We start from the raw sequence: 21,471 nt of genomic DNA, 5'->3' as shown, positions 1-21,471 counted from the left end.
CGAGCAGCCTGCCATGCAAAATCGCCGCCCATCAGGCAGGGGGAGGCCGAGGTCCCCCACCCATGATTGCCGGCCCGGGGCGGCGGTGGCATGGCATGGGCCCAATCACATGCGCCGCTCATGCGCACCCAACCCCTCCTCGCCGCTCGCCCCCGCGCCCTCTCGGCGCCTACGACGACGCATCCTCCAGGCTCGCCGTAGCTGCGAGCCTGCGATGGATGATGGGTGGTCCCGTCGCCTGCAGCTAGCGAGCTAGGTAGCCCCGGGCAGGCCTCCACTACCGGAACAAAAGCGCCCGGCCATCTCTATCTCCCCACCCCACCCCATCCGATCCGATCCGATCTGAGGCCGCGGCAGCTAGCTAGCGCGTTGCAGGCGTACGTCGCATTACCTCTCGCCATCTACCGCTCCTCCCTTCCTTCGCCGGCCGCCGCCGCCGCCTCCGCCTCCTCACGGTCCCGTCCCCACGTCGCCCCGTCCTCCACTCCACCCGGCCAGCTCTTCGTTCTCCTTCCCTCCCCCATCCACGCCGATACCGTTGGTTCGGCGCCACGCGCCACGCGCCTCGCCCCGTGCATGCGCTCACGCACGCACGCAGCGGCGCTCTGCCCGGCGATCGGTCGCAGATGCTCTGGTCGTACCCGAGGCATGTTCAGCCAGCAGCAGCACTGGCGCGTCTCGTGATGTACGTTCGGTTGGCGTTCGAATGTGTTGACGAGACGTGAGAGGAACGGGGGCCAAACGGTCGTACGGCGTTACAGCAGGCGCTGCAGCAGCGCCGGCCCGTGTCGGTTGCGGCTGCGCAGGCAGATGGTTAACCGTCCGCCCTGCGCCACGCGCGCCGCGCGGGTCCGTACGTCTCTCCTCTCAGGTAGGGGTGGTGCACAGGAATGGCATTGCTGGTCGCACCCGCGGGCCGCAGCCCCGGGTCCACTCGGCTGCCTGGTGAGGCACACGCCTTTTCTTCTCAGCACGTACAGAGCTCAGGGGCGAGGGCAGCCACACCTGCTCAATCCAAGTGACCGTGCGTGCACCGGCATGCTGTGTGAGTGCGTGTCAGGTCACGTTAAGCTCACAGATAAACAACCCAGCACGTGATTTGCCGCCACGTGGTTTCCAGAGTCCAGACTAACATCCGGTTTGTATCGCAAAATTAAAAGAAGAGAAAAGGAAAGATGCTGACGAGAGGCAGAGGAGCATGAGATCTTTACCCTTTCGTTTCTCTGAATCTGAACCTTTTAGTGGCAATGGCACATATGCGAAAAGGAGCTGTAGCTGTGGGCCGCCTCCCGCTGCTGCCCCCGCCACCCCCCCCCCCCCCCCGCCCCGGCCTCCCTCTCTTTTGTTTCATCTTTCTGTCCCCGCGAAGCGGGCGCCGCAGCAAATCCGCCACGCCAAAGCAAAAAAGAAAAAAAGGAAAAAAAACCACCACAAGAGCCCCACACACCAGCTCACCTCTAACAGGCGCCAGGCACCAGAACAGATCACACATGCTGCGCTGCTGCTGCTGCCCCACCCATCAAGAGTCAATCATTTCCCTTCAGACAACAAAAGGGCAAAAAAAAGAGAAAACTATCAGGAGGGTCAATCATATGCCACTCGCGACGCTGCTGCTTCCACTACGCGCTGTGAAAAAATCGCCGTGGGATTGGCTGGTTGGCTCAGCTAGATTCACAGCTGCTTTCGCGACAATTCCACTTTTTTAAGAAAAAAAATCTTTACATTTGTTCTTTCGGAATGAGAAACCTCTGCTGTGACGTCAGACAGGCACTGTTGAGAGACGAACCAGAACCACTCCGTTGGCCTGCACCCGCGACCGTGCACAGTGGCAATGGCGATGGCGAGCCTTCCTCTCCCTGCCACTGCAACGGCAGCGGCGGTATCAGCTGTGTGCGCCGTGCTCAGAGGCTGCATCTGCATGCATGCTGTCCGGGCGGGGTACATGGTTTAGGGAGAGGATTCGTTAACCTGGCCGTACCGGATCCTGCTCCGATCGAGCGATGGCCACAGTAAAGCATCACCTGACCGGGTGGGTGGGAGCTGGGAGCGCGCCGGAGCAGTGCCAGGCGAGGTGTCGCCCTGCGCCAGCGCGACCTTTTCAGCGGACGGCGATGGGCAGCCGGGCGCGGCATGCACGCCGTACGTACGGCTCGGCAAGGACGGCGGCCCCCCCGCCGCCCGGCCGGTCGGCCCCATGGCGATGCCGGTGGCATGGCCCAGCAGCAGCACAAGGGAGCGAGCGGCACGAAGGCGCCGTGGCCGGTGGAACAGGCGCCCGAACCAAGCAGGCAGGCGGCCGTGCTTCCAGGGACAGCTTGCCTGTGGCTCTAGCTCGCACGCTCCAGCTCCACCCATGGATGCCCATGCCCCGCCGGCGCCGGGCCTCTCGCCTGCTGTGGCGATCTGTGGTCCGCTCCTCCCCTTTCCTTTCCCACGCCATAGCCAGTGCCACGAGGCGTAGGCGCAGGGCTAGCCGCCGGGCCCGAGTAGGGATGGGACTAGGAGCGGGGACGGGGGGCGTCGCCCTCCGTCTCCGTCACGCTGGCGCCGCTAGGACACTGGGCCTGGGAGGGATGCAGATCCAGACGAGGCTGCTCGCGTATTTACCACCCACCTCTACTATCTACGAGCTACTCCTACTACTCTGCTGCCTGCTGGTGCTGGGTGCGCGCGACGTGATGGTGGATCAGCCACCGGCGCGGCCGGCCTAAAAAGCCAGCGGCCCTCTCGCTGCCAACCGCTCCGCGCCCACCTGCTAGTCACCTACGTAATCTCTGCTTTGGGGTACCAGCTGAAGGGCAGGCGTGTAAATGAGCCTAGGCTTGGGTGCCGCGGCCCTAATCTCATGGTTATTAAACGGCAGGGCCCACGTGTCAGCCATTGGGTACTGTACAAGGAGTAGCAGGCGTCACGTACATGGGTTAGGCAGAGAGGGAGAGGGGAGGGAGGGAGGGGGACGCGTGCGTCGCATCCGCAGTAGAAGAGACACGCGACGAGACGTTCCTCCCTCGTGTCTACCCAGGGAGACGTCGCAAAGTCGTTTCAGGGAAAACTTGTGCAAGCAGAGCCAGCCAGTCAGCCGCCCACCGGGAATTTTCCACTGCGCCCTCGCCGTCGTTTCACCGGCCGGTGCGTCCCATCGTTTATTACGGCGGCGCTCGCTGCCGCGTGTTTAAACTCACCCAGCCCCCCTCCGCCCGCCGGCCGGGGCCTCCCTCCCTCTACAGTGCCCTGCCCCCCGCTACAAAACCAACCTGCACTCCGAGCCCGCGAGCCTCTCCCACGCACGCCACAGCGCCTGCCTGCCTGTCGTCTGCGGCGGCCGCCCGCCTGCCTCCGCCTTCTCCTCCGTCGCCTCGGGATCCCCAGAGCGGCACTCGGCATAGGGGAATGTCCCGGGCGCTGCTGCGACTCCTCGCGCCGCGAGAGCCGCATTTATTCGCCACCTAGACGGGGCACGCCTCGCGAGACCCAGCCCGCGCCCCGCGGCCCCCCGGAACCGAGCAGGAGCACCAGCGATGGCCGCCGCTATATAGCGAGCGGGCGCTCGATCCGGAGCCGAGGAGAGGGGAGTGGCGTGCTGTTCCAGTCACAGCTCGGCCTGTTCGTCCGGCGATGGGTGCCGCGCGCGGTCGCCGGGTGCTGGCCCTCGGCCTCGCGCTGCTCGTGGTGCTCCGTGCCTGCTCCGGCCAGGGCGAGGACGGCGGCGGCTCGGACGCCCCGGCGGCGGCGGCGACGGCCCCGATGGAGGAGAAGGAGCGGGCGGCGCTGTACGCGGCCATCGAGGGCTTCGTCGGCAAGGGGTGGAACGGCTCCGGCCTCTACCCCGACCCCTGCGGCTGGTCGCCCATCCAGGTGCGTGCGTGCCTGCCTGCTGATTCGTTGCCAATGCCAGGCACAGTGCGCAGACTAGTACTTCCCTCTCTGATGAATCTGTTGTTCATTTCCTTGGCACCGGGGTGCTCATCGGCTTCTCCAAAAGCTCTTCGCTTTGTTTTTCTTCTGTCTGCTTTGCCCATGCTGGCCACCAATCCTTTGCTGGTGCTGCCTGGCCTGTTGCTAGCTCCAATCCAAATCCAAGCTGAAACGACCAGGCGACGTCCAAATTGGTGTCTTTTTTGGGAAATGCCAGATGTTCGTTCTTGAATTTTTTCCTTTCAACTTGATTTTATTGAACCTTCCTCGTATTGGTTCTGAAATTCCAGGTTTCCGGCGGCCTCTGTTTTGTCCTGCTTCTGTTCTTCGAGTTCCCTGTTCTTGAACTGTTCGGTTCAAGAGTGCGCCACTGTTCGTTGTGCGCATTCACTTTACTGTTGGATGAGACATCTGCTTTGAGCCTTCACTCTCCAGCCTACTCGATATAGAAGGATCTTCTCTCTTGGGCAGGAGCTTTCCTCACACATGAAAAAGAATCTCTGATGATTTGAAATGTCATGTTTCATCTCGATGTCTCGTACAGTACTCGCTATTTTAGTATCTTGTTCCTTTTGCTCTCCAGACAGGCCTTTTTCTTTACACATACTCCATGGCAATTCGCTCTTGCAATTATTTACCTTTACACTACACTGGAATTACAATTTACTAATTGTTACTGGACAAGTTAAGAAGGGGCCAAATTTGTAGGTGTACCTTTAAAAGAAATGTCACCAGCTTGGGTCAACCATGTTTGTTGTTACTGCTAATAGTTACCACTCCCGTTACTGTGCAACATGTGTTGCTTCCCTTGTCTGCAACTGATGAACACAAATTGGCTGTAAAACTCAAATTGTAGCAATGTGCCTGCCTGTAAAATTCAAATTCTGTTGATTAACTGGTTCTCGGATGCCGGAATCTGTGCAGGGGGTGTCATGTGATCTGTTCAATGGTTTGTGGTACCCAACGGCGATCAGCATTGGCCCAGTTCTTGACAACTCGCTGCAGTGCGCCCCTGACGCCAGGTTCAGCCCCCAGCTGTTCGACCTGAGGCGCCTCCGGACGCTCTCCTTCTACAGCTGCTTCCCGGCGAGCAACCCCACGGCCATCCCCGCCGCCAGCTGGGAGAAGCTGTCGGGCAGCCTCGAGACGCTCGAGTTCCGCACCAACCCGGGCCTCGCCGGCGCCATCCCGGCCTCCCTCGGCCGCCTGGCCAGCCTGCAGTCGCTGGTGCTCGTCGAGAACAACCTGACCGGACCCGTGCCCGCCGAGCTCGGCGCGCTGCTGAAGCTGAGGCGGCTGGTGCTGTCCGGGAACGGGCTGTCGGGGCCGATCCCGGCGACACTCGGTAACGCCCGCCACGACGAGCTGCTGATCGTGGACCTGAGCAAGAACCATCTAACGGGGTCTCTGCCTTCATCGCTAGGTGGCCTGAGGGGGCTCCTCAAGATGGACCTGAGCAACAACCTGCTGCAAGGCAGCATCCCGCCGGAGCTCGGCAGGCTCAGGAACCTCACGCTGCTGGACCTCAGGAACAACAGCCTCACCGGCGGCCTGCCCCAGTTCGTGCAAGGCATGGCGTCGCTGCAGGACCTGCTGCTCTCGAACAACCCGCTGGGCGGGAGCCTGCCGCCGTCCGGGTGGGAGGCGCTGGGCGACCTCGCGACGCTGGACCTGTCCAACGTCGGCCTGACCGGCGCCATACCGGAGTCCATGGCGGCGCTGGCCGGGCTGCGGTACCTGGCGCTGGACCACAACCGGCTGACGGGCACCGTGCCGGCGAGGCTCGCGCAGCTCCCCAACATCGGGGCCCTGTACCTGAACGGCAACAACCTGACGGGCGCGCTGGAGTTCGCGCCGGGGTTCTACCAGCGGATGGGGCGGCGGTTCGCGTCGTGGGACAACCCGGGGCTGTGCTACAACGTCGCGGCCGTGGACGCGGCGCACGCGCCGTCAGGCGTGGTGGTGTGCAAGGACCTGCAGGAGCCCAGCGTCCCGCAGGACGGGGGGAGGAAGCCCGAGGCGAGCTCGAGCCTCGTGGCGGCGTCGTCGGCGGTCGGGTTCTCGGCTGCCAGGGGCGGCGGGTTCTGGTCCGTGGTGGCCGTTCAGGGCACCGTGGCGGCGTTTCTTGGGTCTGTGCTCCTATAGCGGCAGGTTTCAGACAGTTCAGAGTTCAGACATATGGAACGGGAGAAGAACATGGAGAAACTTGTAGGTAGTTTAGCGAAAACCAGTTTCTGTGTGTTCTCTGATCTTTTGCCCCTTTTTGGTTGGTGCTTCTGCTCATCATGGGATGAGGGGGGAAGCGAGCATGGTCATGGATGGATGGACGTGTGTATGGTTGAGAGCCAGAGTACAGTAGAGGGTGAGTTCTGAAAGTGTCTAGTGGTGACAGGGTTGGTTGTTCGTTCTGTGTAATTAGCCTGTGTTCTCCGATGTTGCAACAGGAAGTGGATAATTAGCCGCCGTCCTATCGCTTGGATGGTTCGTACTGGCAAGCTTTGCAAGTACTTGATCTGGAAGATGGAGGGTTACATTCTGCTCTGACGTGCTACTTGTGATTTTTCATCCATTTCATATCATCAAGCACAAAATTCTGTATTTGAATAGTGAATTCTAACACAAGAAAGAAAGGGCGGCCAGGAAACATCTCCGATCCGTTACACGATGAAACTATTATGGGCGCTTTCTAGCGAATCCCAGACAGAATGAATCATCACCACGAAAGCCAAAACGGAGGCGGCGGCCGGCGGACGCACAACCGGGGGGAAGGCCTGCCCGTCCCGCGGCGGCTGGCCGCTGGCGCATGGAGACGGGAGAGCGGGCGATGGCATCGGCAGCTCGGCAGAAACAGCAGCGCGGCGGTGCGCTCCGTGCTGCGCTCTCGTACCGCGACATCGAATGATCGGAACAGAAGCGCACCGGAGCACAGGGACGGGCAAGCAGGATTGCAGGAAGCGGCGACACTGCCGCGGCGAGCGCCGTGCAGGTGCGCGCGTGCCTGGCGCCCTGGCCTGCTGGCCTGAGCTTGGCCAGCTTGCCTGATCTGTTTCTGAACCGTGACGGTGATTGCGCGGGGCCCCGCGCGCTCAGAGGAGCCGGATCAGATCAGCTGCCAGGGAGTCGGAGACAGAAAGGTCCTTGGAAAGCTGGGGCCCGGGCCGGAGCGGCGGGCTGTGGCTTGGCTGCTGCCTAGCTTGTCTGACGGGCAGCCTGCACGCTGGCAGCAGTAGGGGTCTGGCGCTACCCCCTCCTCTACGCGACTAGTAGGCTCTAGTCATGGTCGCAGGAGCAGAGCTGTAGGAGTAGGACAGTAGGAGCACTCGCTCTCGCCGGGCGCGTAGCAATGAATTGCAGCGATGTTTGGTTTTCCGGCGCTAAATTCTAATCCTAAATTTTTAACATCAATTAAAAATATTAAATATAATTTAATTATAAAATGTAAATGAAGGGCAATTCGTGATATTAAATCTAATTAATTCATAATATAAATATATTGTGATACAGTAAACATACGCTAATAATAAATTAATTAGATTTAATAGATTCATCTCGTGAATTAGCACCAGCTTATATAATTAATTTTATAGTTAGCTCATATTTAATTCTTCTATTTCATACCCAAACATTCTTTCTATTCTTTCTAGCCCCTCATTCAAACACCCCGTACTCTATTCCTACCGGCAGCCGCATGTACGTAGGAATTGTACCGCTACATACGTAGTAGTATTTGCAGGCGCAGGTATAGCAGTGTGGCTGCTGCGCTGTGGTGCCGCTGCGTGCTACTAGGGACACTGCACAGCACAGCTCACACTTTGCAGTAGGGCAGAAGTACCTAGCAGTAGCAATGAATACACCTCGCAGTCACAGCCTACAGGCAGCGGTAAAAGTAACGGTAAAAGAAAAGAAAAGGAGAGTGTGGCCGACTGGAGAAATGGAACTACGGAGGGGTGCCTCGTGCTGGAAGCGTGTCAGTGCATGCTGTACGCCGGAGCCGGACTTTCTTTCTTGGCATGAGTTGAGTCAAGCAGCAGGCGTCTTTCTGTACTGCACCGGAGCGCGACCAGAAGTGCGATACGGCTGTGTACAGTACAGTACAGTACAGTACAGTACAGCCGTGTGACCGTGTCGAGTGTAACGGAGGAAATTGCGTACCTCACTGCTGTCGTCGACTTTTCAGAAGAAAAAAAAGCTGCTGTCGTCGATACTGTGCTTGCTCCCAAGCACATCAGTCATCAGTGTTTGGTCTAGCGAGAGATGGAGATGGCATGGCGAGGCGCAGGTGCTTCCGTGCTTGCCGCGGTGTTCCCCGTCGGGGCAAACTGTCTCTTTGCTGTCGCCTCGCTTCATCTCATCTCCCAGCGCCCAGCGCGTTGCTTGTTCGCCTGCTTTCCTCTGCACTTGTCCTGTAGGCTCCGCTGCTCCCCATCGATCGTGAAAGGAAACCAGAGGGAGGTGTGAGGCGTCTCAAGCTTTGTCTCATCTGGCGCCTGCCTTGCCTTGTCGAGGCGACGGACGCCCATCCCATCCATCCATCTGCGGACCGCAGGCGCCTGCCGGCCTGACCGCCCTGCTCTGCTCTGCGCCTGAGCCGACCGAAATGAAATGATGCTTCCCGCCGCTGCCGCCGGAGCTGCTCTCCGGATCATGCGGCGCCTCCATGCCTGTCGATTAGACGTTCACTTTTACTGTTTGTTCGTGGCCATCTTGAATGCAACTTCCGAGGCCCCGTTTTAGATCACTTCAAAGTTCCAAATTTTTACACTCTCTCCATCACATCAATTTTAGGACACATGCATAAAGCAGTAAATGTATGTAAAAAAAATAACTAATTGCACAGTTTAATTGTACATCACGAGACGAATCTTTTAAGCCTAGTTAGACCATGATTAGATAAAATTTGTCAAATACAAACGAAAATACTACAGTAGCAAAAAGTTCCAAATGTTATAAAAAGTTGCGATCTAAACGGGGCCCAAGTCCCGAGTTTCGACATCGGGAAGTTTGCCTGTCGCACACCGTGGAAATATGGTTTCGTGCCACGTGTATATCGCAGAAGTTAATTTAGTCTTTAACGTATCGTGAAAGATTAATTTGGTCTGCAACGCACCGCACCAAATAACTAACCATTTTCGGTTGAAAGGAGGAGTAAAATACCGTTTTGCCCTCCAACCCACTTATCTCCTTCTCCCTCTCATTTCAATCAATTTTAAAATAAGATGACAAGTGAATGGAGCATGCCGTACGAGAGCTTTTTTTTTTAACATACGGTGCTGTTGGTCACAGCTAGTATAGCTGGCCATCCTTTTCACTGGTTGGGTTCTCGGCGTCGTGGCCCTTCTTGGCTGCTGCTTGCCTGCTTGTGCACTTCCGCACCGCCGCATGAGCCAACGCCGACCATCTGGGCACCCGGCCGCACGGCACACAGCACAGCAACGGCAAAGCGCGCGACCGCAACTCCAGCCTCTATGGCGCCACCGCCGCAGCTCCGATCCCGCAGCCCCGCACAATGCGCAACTGCACGCTCGGCCTTCAGGCTCCCGGCGTTCCGATCCGGAGGGGCTACGAGCTACCACGGTTCGCGAGTGGGAGTGATCTGGAGAGAGGCAGAGAGGGAGTGCGACTGTGCGAGAGCGTCGGGTGAGTTTTCCATGGTCATCCAGCATGCAGAGCAGAGGCAGAGCCGGACGGGGAGAAAAGGAGATGAAAGAGAGCAGAAGGAGAAATATGACAAAGATGATAGGTGGGCCTAAAAGTAAAATAGTCTTTTTATATTTCCTCTTTGCTGAAAATGATTTGCTTATTGCGCGTGGTATGTTGCAGACCAAACTGCATTTTTGTGATGCGGTGGAAATTAAATTCTCTTTTGGTGACGTGTGCAGCACAGAACCAAACTTTTAAAATACGCCATAAAAAAATTTCCCTTCCACATATGCATCTCATCGATCGATGGACGGATGGAGCCATGGTGCTCGCGTGCTACTGGGACACAGCGACACGATTGCCTCCTGCTGCTGCGAGATTTGCCCGAACGCCCGAGCTGAAGGACACGTACTGCTGTGCTGCTGCCAGTCAGGCACAGCCGCAGTGTCCTTGTTCCATGCTCCGTTGTTCATCGTCTGCTTCCTCGGGCAAGCAAGAAAAAGAGAAAGGAGTGATGTCGTGTGACCATCCCGTATGCTGCTAACGGAGCTGAGGTTGTGGAGTCCTAAAGTTTTAGCGCTATCATATATTAAAAAAAATTATCGTGCTAATTCGTGATACAAATTTAATAAGTCTAATTAATCGATGATTTCCTACAGTAACCATCCGCTAATCATGAATTAACGTACCTCATTAGATTCATCTCGCGAATTAGTCTAGAGATTCTGCAATTAGTTTTATAATTAAACTTTATTTAATACTTTTAAATAACAAAATTCTTTTCTACATAACGGAGCTAAACTTTAGCCTTCCGAAACCAAACAACTCTTAACGTAGCAGCGGTGGTCTTTCATGAACCAAATTCAGGTTGGGCCAAACTCTATGTGGCCAGTGTGAATGCACAAATGCGACCCGACTAAATTCAACGTGCACCCAACTCCTTTTTTTAAGCGAAAGACGAGTTCAAACGTTAGACCTACAAGTACTTGTTTGGCTAAAGTCCACTTTCACCACCGTGGTTATAGGTCACTCGCGTGATAAAATCATAGCATATCATCCGAAGGCTAAATGCAGGCTAGGTGGCTTTAATTCGGTCCAATAACTGTTCTGGTTACTGTTTCGCATGTCCGCAGGGGTGGGGATGAAGATTGTGCCGACCGCAGTGAGTTCAACACATGGATTCAGTGGAACGTACATTCACAGTTATAGCCCATTTGACCAATTTTCTATTTTCCCTTTCGTTTTCCTTTTCCTTCATTTACTTTTATTACTTTTATACTCCTTTCCTTTTTTTTCTCTTTTCTTTATGTTTTCTATTTATATTATTTTTTCTTTATTATTTTTCCCTTTTCCCTTGTAGATATTTTTATAAGATATTTTTCCTAGCCAACTTCTCGAGCTAGACCCAATTCAGCAAGTGCCATTTGCTAGGTCTTATTAAATCATGTTTATATGGTTTTATCACCTAGAACCTCGTAGCTTTTGTATTGTAGGACAATATCATTTGGAGGAGTTTCTTATTAACTTCGTTCTTCCAAATGTTAGCATTTACACTCTACAAGTTAATGTTATGTCCTAAAATAAATGTTTCTAGTTTTAAATTTTTTCCACAAAGAGTGCAGGTTTAGCTTCTAATTAGTGAGGCTATCTAAATAAAGCAACACCCATGCCAATAAAATTTTTTATTGAGAAGCATATTGAGCCAATCAAATAGTTAATTAATGCTATTTTGCTGATCCCATTCATGCACATTTATTCAACATTTAGAAAATCAAACAAACAACGTGACTTTCGATCAAAATTATGATGAGTAACCAGAAGTAACATGATCATTCTCACTTTTCGGGTAGTTTCCTATCATCTCCGACTAATTTTACTACAAGTAGTCTTACTACGTTACGAATAGTTACAATAGATGTAGGGCGTGGGCTATATCTCATCCCTTATTCTAGGAAATGTACGCTATATATCCCATCCCTTATCCTAAAAAATATACGCTATGCGCACAGTCCCGTAGGACCGGATCTGATAGGATCTCGACGACCTTCCTCTCTCTCGTGTATCCGATCCCTGCCCCTTGGCATATAAAAGGGAGGGGGAGGGATTTTGGAAAAATATTCACTCCCCCACACAACACTTCGCCACCAGAGACTTAGGAGCCCGTCACTCTTTCGTCCATTTGTAACCCCTACTGTAGACCAGTATAAAAATACGAGCAGGTCGAACTAGATGTAGGGACATTCTACTCGAAACCAGTATAAACCTCTGTGTTTTCATTGTACACCATCCGGATAGATGCACAAACATAAATTCACTGGTCGGCGATACGAAACACCGACAATGAGCGAAAAAAATTGTTCGAGTTTTTAATCCCGATGGCGGGCTGCAACTGGGACCAATGCTCTCTTTTAGTTAATGCTCCCTTTTAGTTACGATGGAGCCATCCACCGGGGTGGATGGCTCCAACCGGAACTAAAAGAAGACCGTGTGAACCTACCAACTAGGATCAAATTCTCTCTGATCTATTCGATATTGGATCTGGAACTAATATCTATATTAGTCCCGGGTCTAATTCTAGCCGGAATAAATACCAAAGACGGATGATTATTTTTTAGTCCCGTATCTAATTGCAGCCAGGATAAATACCAAAACGGATGACCGTTTTTGTACCGGTGAGATAAACTCATACAAGATACATTGATCCATTATCTCTCTTGGCCAACCTGGAAAACCCCACAATGAAAAACGATGAATAGGTCATGAAATAATTTGTCCAGTATCAATGGATGCCTCACTGCGTCATGCACTGTCACCTTCTATTTCGGTTGTCCGCGCCCTCCGGTTTTTCCTCCACCTGTGCATCGCCTCCCCTCTTTGAGATCCCCTCTCTCGCTCTCGCATACCACTCTCTCACACATACAGTCTCCATTCCATCTCACGTCCCCCCTCTCTCTCTTCTCGATCAATCCATTTACCCGTCGATCGATCTCGAGGAGGAAGAAGAAGGAGCGGGAGGATGCTGGACACGACGGACGACATCGCGGAGGGGATATCGTTCCAGGCGTTCGAGGATGACTGCCGCCTCCTCGCCACCCTCCTCCACGACGTCCTCCTCCGCGAGCTCGGCCCCCGCTTCATCCACATCCTCGAGCGCAACCGCATCCTCGCGCAGGTACCTCCGATCCGCCGTCGCATCGCCGTAGATCATGCACTGCGTTTGGCCGTTCGCCATCGCATTTATCGATCGATCTCATCACCCCTCGCACCCGCACTGCACTGGCTGCACTCGATGTACGTTAACTGATAATCTGACAATCGTTTGGTCGGCGCGCGATCGATCGTCCAATCGACCAGAGCGCCGTCTCCATGCGCGCGGCGGGGATGGAGGACACGGCGGCCGTCGTCGAGCGCCAGCTGGAGGCCGACCTGGCCGCCATGCCCCTCGAGGACGCGCTCTGCGTCGCCCGGGCCTTCTCGCACTACCTCAACCTCATGGGCATCGCGGAGACCCACCACAGGTAGGCTCGCTAGCATTTTGACGCTGTTCTAGTGCATATTTATTTGCGCGATGCGGTTATGAATTTGTGATCCGCTTTGGTACAGGTTCCTGTGTCAATTACGTTCTCGTTCAAGATTAAATTTTGTTTACATTTTAACATAATATTTTTAAAAATGTGCATGTGTATTAGTTGACAACTAGCCGTTATAAAGTAATATTTTTGGTGCAGACATTTTGAATGAACCCAATTTCAGACTTAATTTACAGTATGAGTCACTCAACTCGAAAGGCTCATCTCCCCCAGTTTGATGCTCAAATTTTGAGTCAAAACAATTTGGGACTAAATTTTAAGTAGAACTCAAATAAGTATGCAGGATTTTGTTGTTCTCTCTGACTCCAACATACTATTTTGTTCAGATTGTGTATATGATATAGGGGTGGGACATGCATTGTAGCAGCCTTAGGTATCAGAAGCCTTTGTTCTATTCCGCAGCCTAGAATCCAATAATTTCTGTACAATATGAATATATGATGCATACAACATTGTAATGCTGGACCATTGTTAATTGCTTCCATGTGACCCTCCTCAGACACATCTAACTGAACGAGCCTTAGGCTTTGACATCCTACTATCCTAGGTTGATTGTGATTGTCATTGGGAATATTCTGCTGCGAAATATGTTTGACAGATTTAGCAATGGTCAGGAGTCTCTCCAGATGCTTAAGAAAAAGTTACCTAGGTGATATGTTATGTGGATTGATGTCGCAATTGTCATGAATGATACAGACTAACAATAATATCTTACCCATTTGGTACTAATGCACTTTTCTGACAAACGTACATTTTTACAGTTTGGCAAATCAACTAAACTTTACAGTTTTTGATGAACTGGTTATTATTGGGCATGGATCACACATATTACAATTCTTTTATGCAGGGTTCGTAAAGCACGAAACGTAGAAAAACTCTCAAAATCATGTGATGATATATTCGACAAGCTGATTCAAAGTGGTGTCCCTCCGGAACAACTATATGACACTGTTTGCAAGCAGGTACTTTTCTACATTGTAGTAGTTCTTAAGAATGACAGGCATCATCAAGCCTTTTAGTTGACCCTTGATCATTTTCTTTTTGCAGGAGGTTGAAATTGTTCTGACAGCTCATCCCACCCAAATAAATCGGCGAACTTTGCAATACAAGCACCTTAGAGTAGCTGTGAGTTTAACATCTATAGTTTGTTACAACTCTTTGTCCATTTCCCTTCATTAGTTGATTGCAGAGTTCTGTTTCATAAAATATTAAACACTAATTATACTCGTTTATCTTTTTTAAAAAGAAAATCTTACTACATTGGCTGTCACTTACTGATGGAGCTGTGTTGTAGCATCTTTTGGAGTTCAATGCACGCCCTGATCTTAGCCATGAGGATAAAGAAATGCTAATTGAGGATCTGGTATACATCAGAACTAAGAGAATTTGCACAGTAGTTCTTTTACTCTCCTCTTTTCTTATCTATTCTAAAACCCAGAACTTTGATATGTAGGTAAGGGAAATCACAGCAATATGGCAGACAGATGAGTTGAGGCGCCATAAACCTACACCAGTTGATGAAGCAAGGGCTGGTACGAAAATTAGGCGTTCTGATCTCTGATTTGTCACTCATGCTGTTTATGTATATTTTATAATTATTTTTTACTGACATTGCAGGTCTTCATATCGTGGAGCAATCCCTTTGGAAAGCGGTACCACACTATCTTCGCCGTGTTAGCAGTGCTCTAAAGAAGGTAAATGCAATTATTGCCATTATTGGATTTAACATCCATTTGGTTCGCCAAAAGAAATCTAAACCTTTCCTCTTCATATTTTGCACATAGCACACTGGAAGGACACTTCCGCTAACCTCCACACCAATCAAGTTTGGTTCTTGGATGGGTGGTGACCGGGACGGGAATCCTAATGTTACAGCAAAAGTAAGATATCATTTACTTGGTGCATTTTCACTAAACTTGTACTATTGCAATGGTTTGATGGAGTCGTCACTTCTCTGAGTTTTGATACAATCAGAAATACTGAAACAATTTGTCATTTCCATGGTACAGGTGACTAGGGATGTTTCGTTGTTGTCCCGGTGGATGGCAATTGACTTATACATCAGGGAATTGGAGAATCTCAGCTTTGAGCTGTCCGTCAAGAGATGCAGTGACAAGGTTGCAAACTTGGCTAATGAAATTTTGCTCAAAGGTCAGTTTCATGGGTTCTTTACCTGATTATCAAATCTAGATTAGGTACAGTTCCTCTAGAAGTTGGCTACTTGTCATCAGCCAAGACAACTATTGGATTGTTAGTTTATTACTAGTTTAAGACGGAAACACATATATGTGCGATAGAAATGAGCTTGAGCTTTTGCAGAACATTCCATACATGATGTGTTGTCTCACAGAAAGTTCATTGGATAATTTGTTTTGATATTTTCGAGTGAACCCTACAGAGTCAGCATCCGAGGACCTAAAGGCCAGCACCTGGAACCAAACAGTACCTCAAAACAACGCAAAACTACATCATAACTTGCCGCTACCTGCACAACTTCCTTCTGGTGCTGATCTTCCTTCATGTACAGGTAGATTTCTCTGTTTGGAGCAGATAACTTTATGTTTATGTGCATAAAGTGGACAATATTGACAAATTATTTATAGCATTTCATTATATCACCATTCATCATATGCACTGGTTCAATCAGTGTCTTTATTTAACAAACCTCCTGTGTAACAGGCTAGGATTTAACATCATGCATCATCTCTAATAGCACCTGGGTTTCCTCCATCTCTAATAGCACCTGGGTTTCCTCCATCTCTAATGCATTTCTGTATCTCCGCATCAACTTCTAACCTTGAGCAATTGTCCTTTGATGCAGAATGCAGTGATGGAGAATCCCAATTCAGGATCATAAATCTTCCAAGGAACCGAAGTCGTCCAGTAAGAACACGTTAATTTTGTGACTTCTGAAAATGTTCTTTACCTTTATGTGAAGTTCATTGAGCAATAGTTAGCTATCCATCAAACTTTATGCTGATGCATCTGGTGAAATAGGCATACACATTAGCACAGGTTGCTTGAATAAAGCCTAGCCTCACCTAATTTAGTATTTGCATATTAGATATGAAAACCTCACCAGATAAAAAAATATTTTTTCTGGCAACTGCTTTATAAAGTTTTTTTCTTCTAGCAAGGAAGCAAGCACTTGCCATCCAGATATATTTAATGCAACTCTAAATTTGTTTTCATACAATAAAAGTTTACTTCATGGCTCATGTTTTCCAGGGAGCTCTTAATGTGCCAGAAAAATTTGAAGACAGTCCATTGTCATCTCCTACTGGCCGTCAATCACAAATAGGTAGAACTGCAAGTGGCGGTCAACTGAGGAAGTTGTTCAAAGAATCTCATATTGGTCGATCAAGTAGCTTCCGGAAACTACTTGAGCCAAGCATATCAGACAAACCAGGAATTACTCCTTACAGGGTTGTCCTTGGTAATGTGAAAGAAAAGGTCAGAATCATATTTTTCCATTTATTAGAAATATAGTGTGAATATAAGAACTTGTTATTATCACTTTATCAGACAGATCTTATGTTTGTCTTGAAAATTTTCTGTACCATAGACAACTATAAATCCAAATATTTGGCAACTAGAGTGATCTATAGTCAAATTTGATACAAATGGGCAATTCAAGACTAAAGCAAACCAATGGTGCTAGGTATACATATAGGACCAAATTGGTATATTTTACATGTTTTTTTCGTTGACTGTTCTGATCATAATGTCCGTGGTCAGCTGGTGAAGACACGCAGAAGACTCGAACTTCTTCTTGAGGATTTACCGTGTGACTATGACACTGAAGAATATTGTGAAACATCAGATCAAGTTTTGGAGCCCTTGCTCTTGTGCTATCAATCACTGGTTAGTCTTCTTGAATAACTGTGGTTGCAGAATGCCGGGTTAGTCATGTGACGCTACTTAAAATTACAATCACAAGTATCCGTGTTGGAAAATTTGACGCAAATATTCTTAACGACGTCACTCAAAGTCTAGTTTGTCTGTGCTATTTTTTTTTCTTGAATAACCACCAACAAACATGTGGATGGCCCTAATACTAGATGCGTTCCATTTTTCTTACAAAAACTGTGTACGTGACAGCTTTTATTAAATGTATGGAGAGGATGGAAATAAGAAAGAGAAATTTTTATTTCAGTAAAAATAGAAAACGTATCTGCAGTTAAATTGATAAAATAAGACTTGAATTGTGAGAAACAGCAACGGTAGCTAAAGAATCCTTACTCTTAATATAAGAATTGCTCTTGTATTAGTAGTGCTCAAACCTGCCATTACTCTGTGAAGCAGGAATCATGTGGATCTAGCGTGCTTGCTGATGGCCGGTTAGCAGATTTGATACGAAGGGTTGCAACCTTTGGTATGGTGCTAATGAAGCTCGATGTGCGCCAGGTACATATAATGAAAACTGGTGCTTTGCTTGCTAAACTTCTAATTTTACTATTGGCAATTTCATAAAAGCTTAGGCAAAGTTGTTTGTTGCTGCAGGAATCTGGTCGACACACAGAAGCACTTGATGCCGTCACATCTTACTTAGATCTTGGTGTTTATAGTGAGTGGGATGAAGAGAAGAAGTTGGATTTCTTGACTAGAGAGCTGAAAGGGAAGCGTCCTCTTGTTCCTCCAAACATAGAGGTTAGTACGTCCTTGCATAACCTTTTCGAATCCTATAGACGAGGTGGTTTAGTTGCACCAGTTTGGTGCCAGCTAGTTGTCAGGTCCCTGTTTTTTTTATATTTTTTGTAAGAGTCCTTTTAAGGATGTTTTCACCATCCCCCATTCTGGTCCAAGGTGGGGGTTTGTTTTTTGTAATTGGACCATTTCTCTCTTCTTAATACAAAGATACATAGCTCTCCTGCGTGTTCGAGAAAAAAAAATAGACGAAATGTTGTTTAGATGTTATCCAGGTTAAATGTTGCATTCCAGAATAAAACTGCTTCAGTTCTTCATGTTATTTGCTGCTTGATGTTTTTTTACTAATGGTTTGAAGTCATTTTAATTGAGTTCCACATTATTGTAATGTTGCAACATCATGTTAGAATATCATTCTGAAGATGAGAGATTATAAAACTGATCAAAGCTATCAGCTCCCGCTGGAAATAAGCATATTGGGGTAGGTCCCTAGTGAAGTTACTGCTGCTGGAATTGATTTAACGGTGACCCAGTGCCAAAATGGCTACAGTTACTGCTCTTCTAAACTGACAATAGAGAGGCAGTGGTCTGTGAAGTGTTTGGTGAGATTCCAACACCAGAACTAACATCCCTGGATATACCAATAATGGGTTTAAGTATCCATTGTTTTGAATTTTGGTATCACAAGTTTATGTCTTTCTAAACTGCATGTTCGTTAAAGAAGAAGAAAAGGGAGAAAGTCTGCACTAATTCACCTACATTTGCATCTATTTCCTTTTGTACAGGTTGCTGCTGATGTGAAAGAAGTTCTGGACACCTTCAAAGTTGCTGCAGAATTAGGAAGCGACTCACTTGGAGCATATGTGATCTCAATGGCCTCAAATGTATGAAGAGACACCATCTCTACAATGCAGTAATAGACAAATAAAGTCTGAAAAGTGTGCAGTCAATGTTTTATACTTGACTGATCATCTCCTGCACCCACTACTGGAGTAAAATTGCAGTACATTGTGATCATGCCATGCTTATTAACACCCTTATGCCGTAGACCAGGACAAATCATACGTGTTCAGCAGTTTGCTGCTTAGAATGATCGGTGTTCAACCATGGTTTAACTTACCATTCATTTACACTTTCCCTTGCAGGCAAGTGATGTCCTCGCTGTTGAGCTGTTGCAGAAGGATGCAAGACTTACAGTTAGCGGGGACCTAGGAAGGCCATGTCCTGGTGGAACGTAAGCATGATGCTCTTGATTGATTTCCATGCGAATCTGTACAGTCTAGTGATTTGATATTGACTTGCTAAGGCCGTCATCTTATTTTCGGTGTTCTTTTGTTGATTACTCTGCGATTGTTCCTTGGTGAGCAGGTTAAGGGTTGTTCCTTTGTTCGAGACCGTGAAAGATTTGCGGGAAGCCGGCTCAGCAATCAGGAAGCTGCTATCCATCGACTGGTACAGGGAGCACATCATCAAGAATCACAACGGCCACCAGGAGGTACACAAGAAATGGAATGCTAGCAAGTAGAACATTCCTCTTTTCAGTCCGATTTTTGTCTGAAACTTCTGAACTCGTCGATGATTGCAGGTCATGGTGGGCTACTCAGACTCCGGCAAGGACGCCGGGCGCTTCACGGCCGCATGGGAGCTCTACAAGGCTCAGGAAGACGTTGTTGCCGCGTGCAACGAGTTCGGGATCAAGGTGACGCTCTTCCACGGCCGTGGCGGCAGCATCGGCCGCGGCGGCGGTCCGACGTACCTGGCCATCCAGTCGCAGCCGCCGGGCTCAGTAATGGTGAGTGGCCGTGCATCAAGTTTTCGCATGCGTTCTTGTGTTCCTGACAAATAGGAAATATTGCTTCATCAGGGCACACTCCGGTCGACGGAGCAAGGCGAGATGGTGCAGGCCAAGTTCGGCCTGCCGCAGACCGCCGTCCGCCAGCTGGAGATCTACACGACGGCGGTGCTGCTAGCGACGCTGCGGCCGCCGCATCCGCCGCGCGACCCCAACTGGCGGCACCTGATGGAGGAGATCTCCCGCGTGAGCTGCGCGCACTACCGGCGCACGGTGTACGAGGACCCGGAGTTCATCACCTACTTCCAGGAGGCGACGCCGCAGGCGGAGCTGGGGTTCCTCAACATCGGCAGCCGGCCGGCGAAGCGCAAGCCCGCGGGGGGCATCTCGAGCCTGCGCGCCATCCCCTGGGTGTTCGCGTGGACGCAGACGCGGCTGGTGCTCCCGGCGTGGCTGGGCGTCGGGGCGGGGCTGCAGGACGCGCTGGACCGGGGCCACGGCGGGGAGCTCCGCGCCATGTACGCGGAGTGGCCCTTCTTCCAGAGCACGCTGGACCTGATCGAGATGGTGACGGCGAAGGCGGACGCGCCCATGGCGGCGCACTACGAGGAGATGCTGGTGGCCCGGGAGCGGCGCGCGGTGGGCGGCGAGCTGCGGCGGGAGCTGGCGCGCACGGAGCGGTGCGTGCTGGCGGTGAGCGGGCACAGCAAGCTGACGGCGCACAACCGGAGCCTGCGGCGGCTGATCGAGAGCCGCCTCGCGTACCTCAACCCCATCAACATGCTGCAGGTGGAGGTGCTCCGCAGGCTCCGCCGCGACGACGACAACCGCAGGCTCCGCGACGCGCTGCTCATCACCATCAACGGCATCGCCGCCGGCATGCGCAACACCGGCTGACGCCGCCTGCCTCGTCTTGTTGTTTAGCGGCGCCGAAGCTTTCCCGGATTTTGTTAGAAATGACAATGAACTGAAATCAAATTTAAATTTTTGTTGTTCATCCGGATCTACGGTCTTGAATTCATCAGAATATCTGCAGTCGATTCTTCTCCCATGCGCGTGGCGAGGGAGTTGTGAATTATTGATGCGCGCGCCGACACTGGTGGGCCTGTTGGGTTGATCGCGAGCCCGCGCGAGAAATCTCGTGGGCCACCGCCGCCGACGGCGACGCGGTAACGTGAGCCAGGGATTCCGGGGAGATCGACCGCGCAGCTGCCCAGCAGCGGGGGTGTCGTCGGTGCAGGACGGCAGGCCGCGTCGCGTGCCCTAAAATGTCGCGCAGGCCATGGACATGTGGACAGTGGATTGACCGGGTCATCTCATCAATACAAACGTTGAGTTTTATACATGGTTCCTTTCGATGACGAAGTTTCCTTCTTTCGACGAGTTGTTTATACGCTGCTGGTCTACGTGCTTCGATTTCGCAAGGATAGCTTCCGGCACCTACACTGTTTACTTCCTAAACGGTGACACTACCAGCTCCCACAAACTTAACGAGCACGTGTGCGTTTGAGCGTCACCGTTAACAAAGAGTGCATTTTTAGAAGCGATATGGGTGAAAAAAAATGTGGAGAGGCGCTACTTTCCTGGTTCCACTGCATGCGAATTTATTCATCAGACAGCGCGACTTTCATCACAATTACTGTTAGTAATTAAAGGTAACAAGATCATTCGTCAAAGCAAGTAGTATGTTTGGAATTGGATAGAAGTGCACTTATTCTGAGAAATTTGGCCCCTAGCGCCTGACATGTGAACATGTTGATATAAGAGCCCCTATAATTTTTCAGAAAAGAAAAATAAGTGCCCCTACAAATTTACTATTTAATGCAAATTGGTGCTTAAATAGATCCAATCAAGGGCGGAGCTAGGCCTTGCTGTCGGGGTCTTCGG

The 21,471-nt window shown here is 50.5% G+C and overlaps 2 protein-coding genes across 4 annotated transcripts; both read left to right on the top strand.

The window, feature by feature from the left end:
• Positions 1 to 3,298: 3,298 nt before the first annotated feature.
• On the top strand, positions 3,299 to 6,387 carry LOC112894713 (piriformospora indica-insensitive protein 2). Of its 2 annotated transcripts, XM_025962507.1 has the most exons (3): positions 3,299 to 3,855; positions 4,840 to 5,260; positions 5,339 to 6,387. In XM_025962507.1, the coding sequence occupies exons 1-3, from the start codon at positions 3,616 to 3,618 to the stop codon at positions 6,058 to 6,060; spliced, it is 1,383 nt and encodes a 460-aa protein (XP_025818292.1). In that variant the 5' UTR covers positions 3,299 to 3,615; the 3' UTR covers positions 6,061 to 6,387. The 2 variants fall into 2 exon arrangements, with proteins under 2 accessions (XP_025818292.1, XP_025818290.1); XM_025962505.1 differs by having other exon boundaries at positions 4,840 to 6,387.
• A 6,184-nt stretch (positions 6,388 to 12,571) lies between these two features.
• Positions 12,572 to 20,539, top strand: LOC112894832 (phosphoenolpyruvate carboxylase 4). Of its 2 annotated transcripts, none has more exons than XM_025962655.1 (20): positions 12,572 to 12,727; positions 12,910 to 13,073; positions 13,993 to 14,107; positions 14,193 to 14,270; positions 14,440 to 14,508; positions 14,599 to 14,677; positions 14,763 to 14,839; positions 14,930 to 15,025; positions 15,155 to 15,296; positions 15,544 to 15,672; positions 15,967 to 16,028; positions 16,374 to 16,598; positions 16,884 to 17,009; positions 17,451 to 17,552; positions 17,649 to 17,795; positions 18,578 to 18,676; positions 18,938 to 19,026; positions 19,161 to 19,287; positions 19,378 to 19,584; positions 19,657 to 20,539. In XM_025962655.1, exons 1-20 carry the CDS (start codon positions 12,572 to 12,574, stop codon positions 20,479 to 20,481), a joined length of 3,114 nt encoding a protein of 1,037 aa, XP_025818440.1. In that variant the 3' UTR covers positions 20,482 to 20,539. The 2 variants fall into 2 exon arrangements, with proteins under 2 accessions (XP_025818440.1, XP_025818439.1); XM_025962654.1 differs by having other exon boundaries at positions 15,532 to 15,672.
• The last annotated feature ends 932 nt before the right edge of the window (positions 20,540 to 21,471 follow it).

The sequence above is a fragment of the Panicum hallii genome, chromosome 5, assembly GCF_002211085.1.
Source record: "Panicum hallii strain FIL2 chromosome 5, PHallii_v3.1, whole genome shotgun sequence".
Taxonomy (NCBI): Eukaryota; Viridiplantae; Streptophyta; class Magnoliopsida; order Poales; family Poaceae; genus Panicum; species Panicum hallii.
Note: the sequence above shows the minus strand (reverse complement) of the source record. Positions and strands in the feature narration are given on the sequence as shown.

What these genes read in the sequence shown, in the direction of transcription:
- LOC112894713 (XM_025962505.1), top strand. Translation starts at nt 3,616, where the DNA reads ATGGGTGCCGCGCGCGGTCGCCGGGTGCTGGCCCTCGGCCTCGCGCTG. An exon ending in GCGGCTGGTCGCCCATCCAG is followed by an intron (nt 3,856 to 4,839) that starts GTGCGTGCGTGC and finishes GAATCTGTGCAG; the next exon opens with GGGGTGTCATGTGATCTGTT.
- LOC112894832 (XM_025962654.1), top strand. Translation starts at nt 12,572, where the DNA reads ATGCTGGACACGACGGACGACATCGCGGAGGGGATATCGTTCCAGGCG. An exon ending in ATCGCGGAGACCCACCACAG is followed by an intron (nt 13,074 to 13,992) that starts GTAGGCTCGCTA and finishes TCTTTTATGCAG; the next exon opens with GGTTCGTAAAGCACGAAACG. An exon ending in TCTTGTGCTATCAATCACTG is followed by an intron (nt 17,010 to 17,450) that starts GTTAGTCTTCTT and finishes TCTGTGAAGCAG; the next exon opens with GAATCATGTGGATCTAGCGT.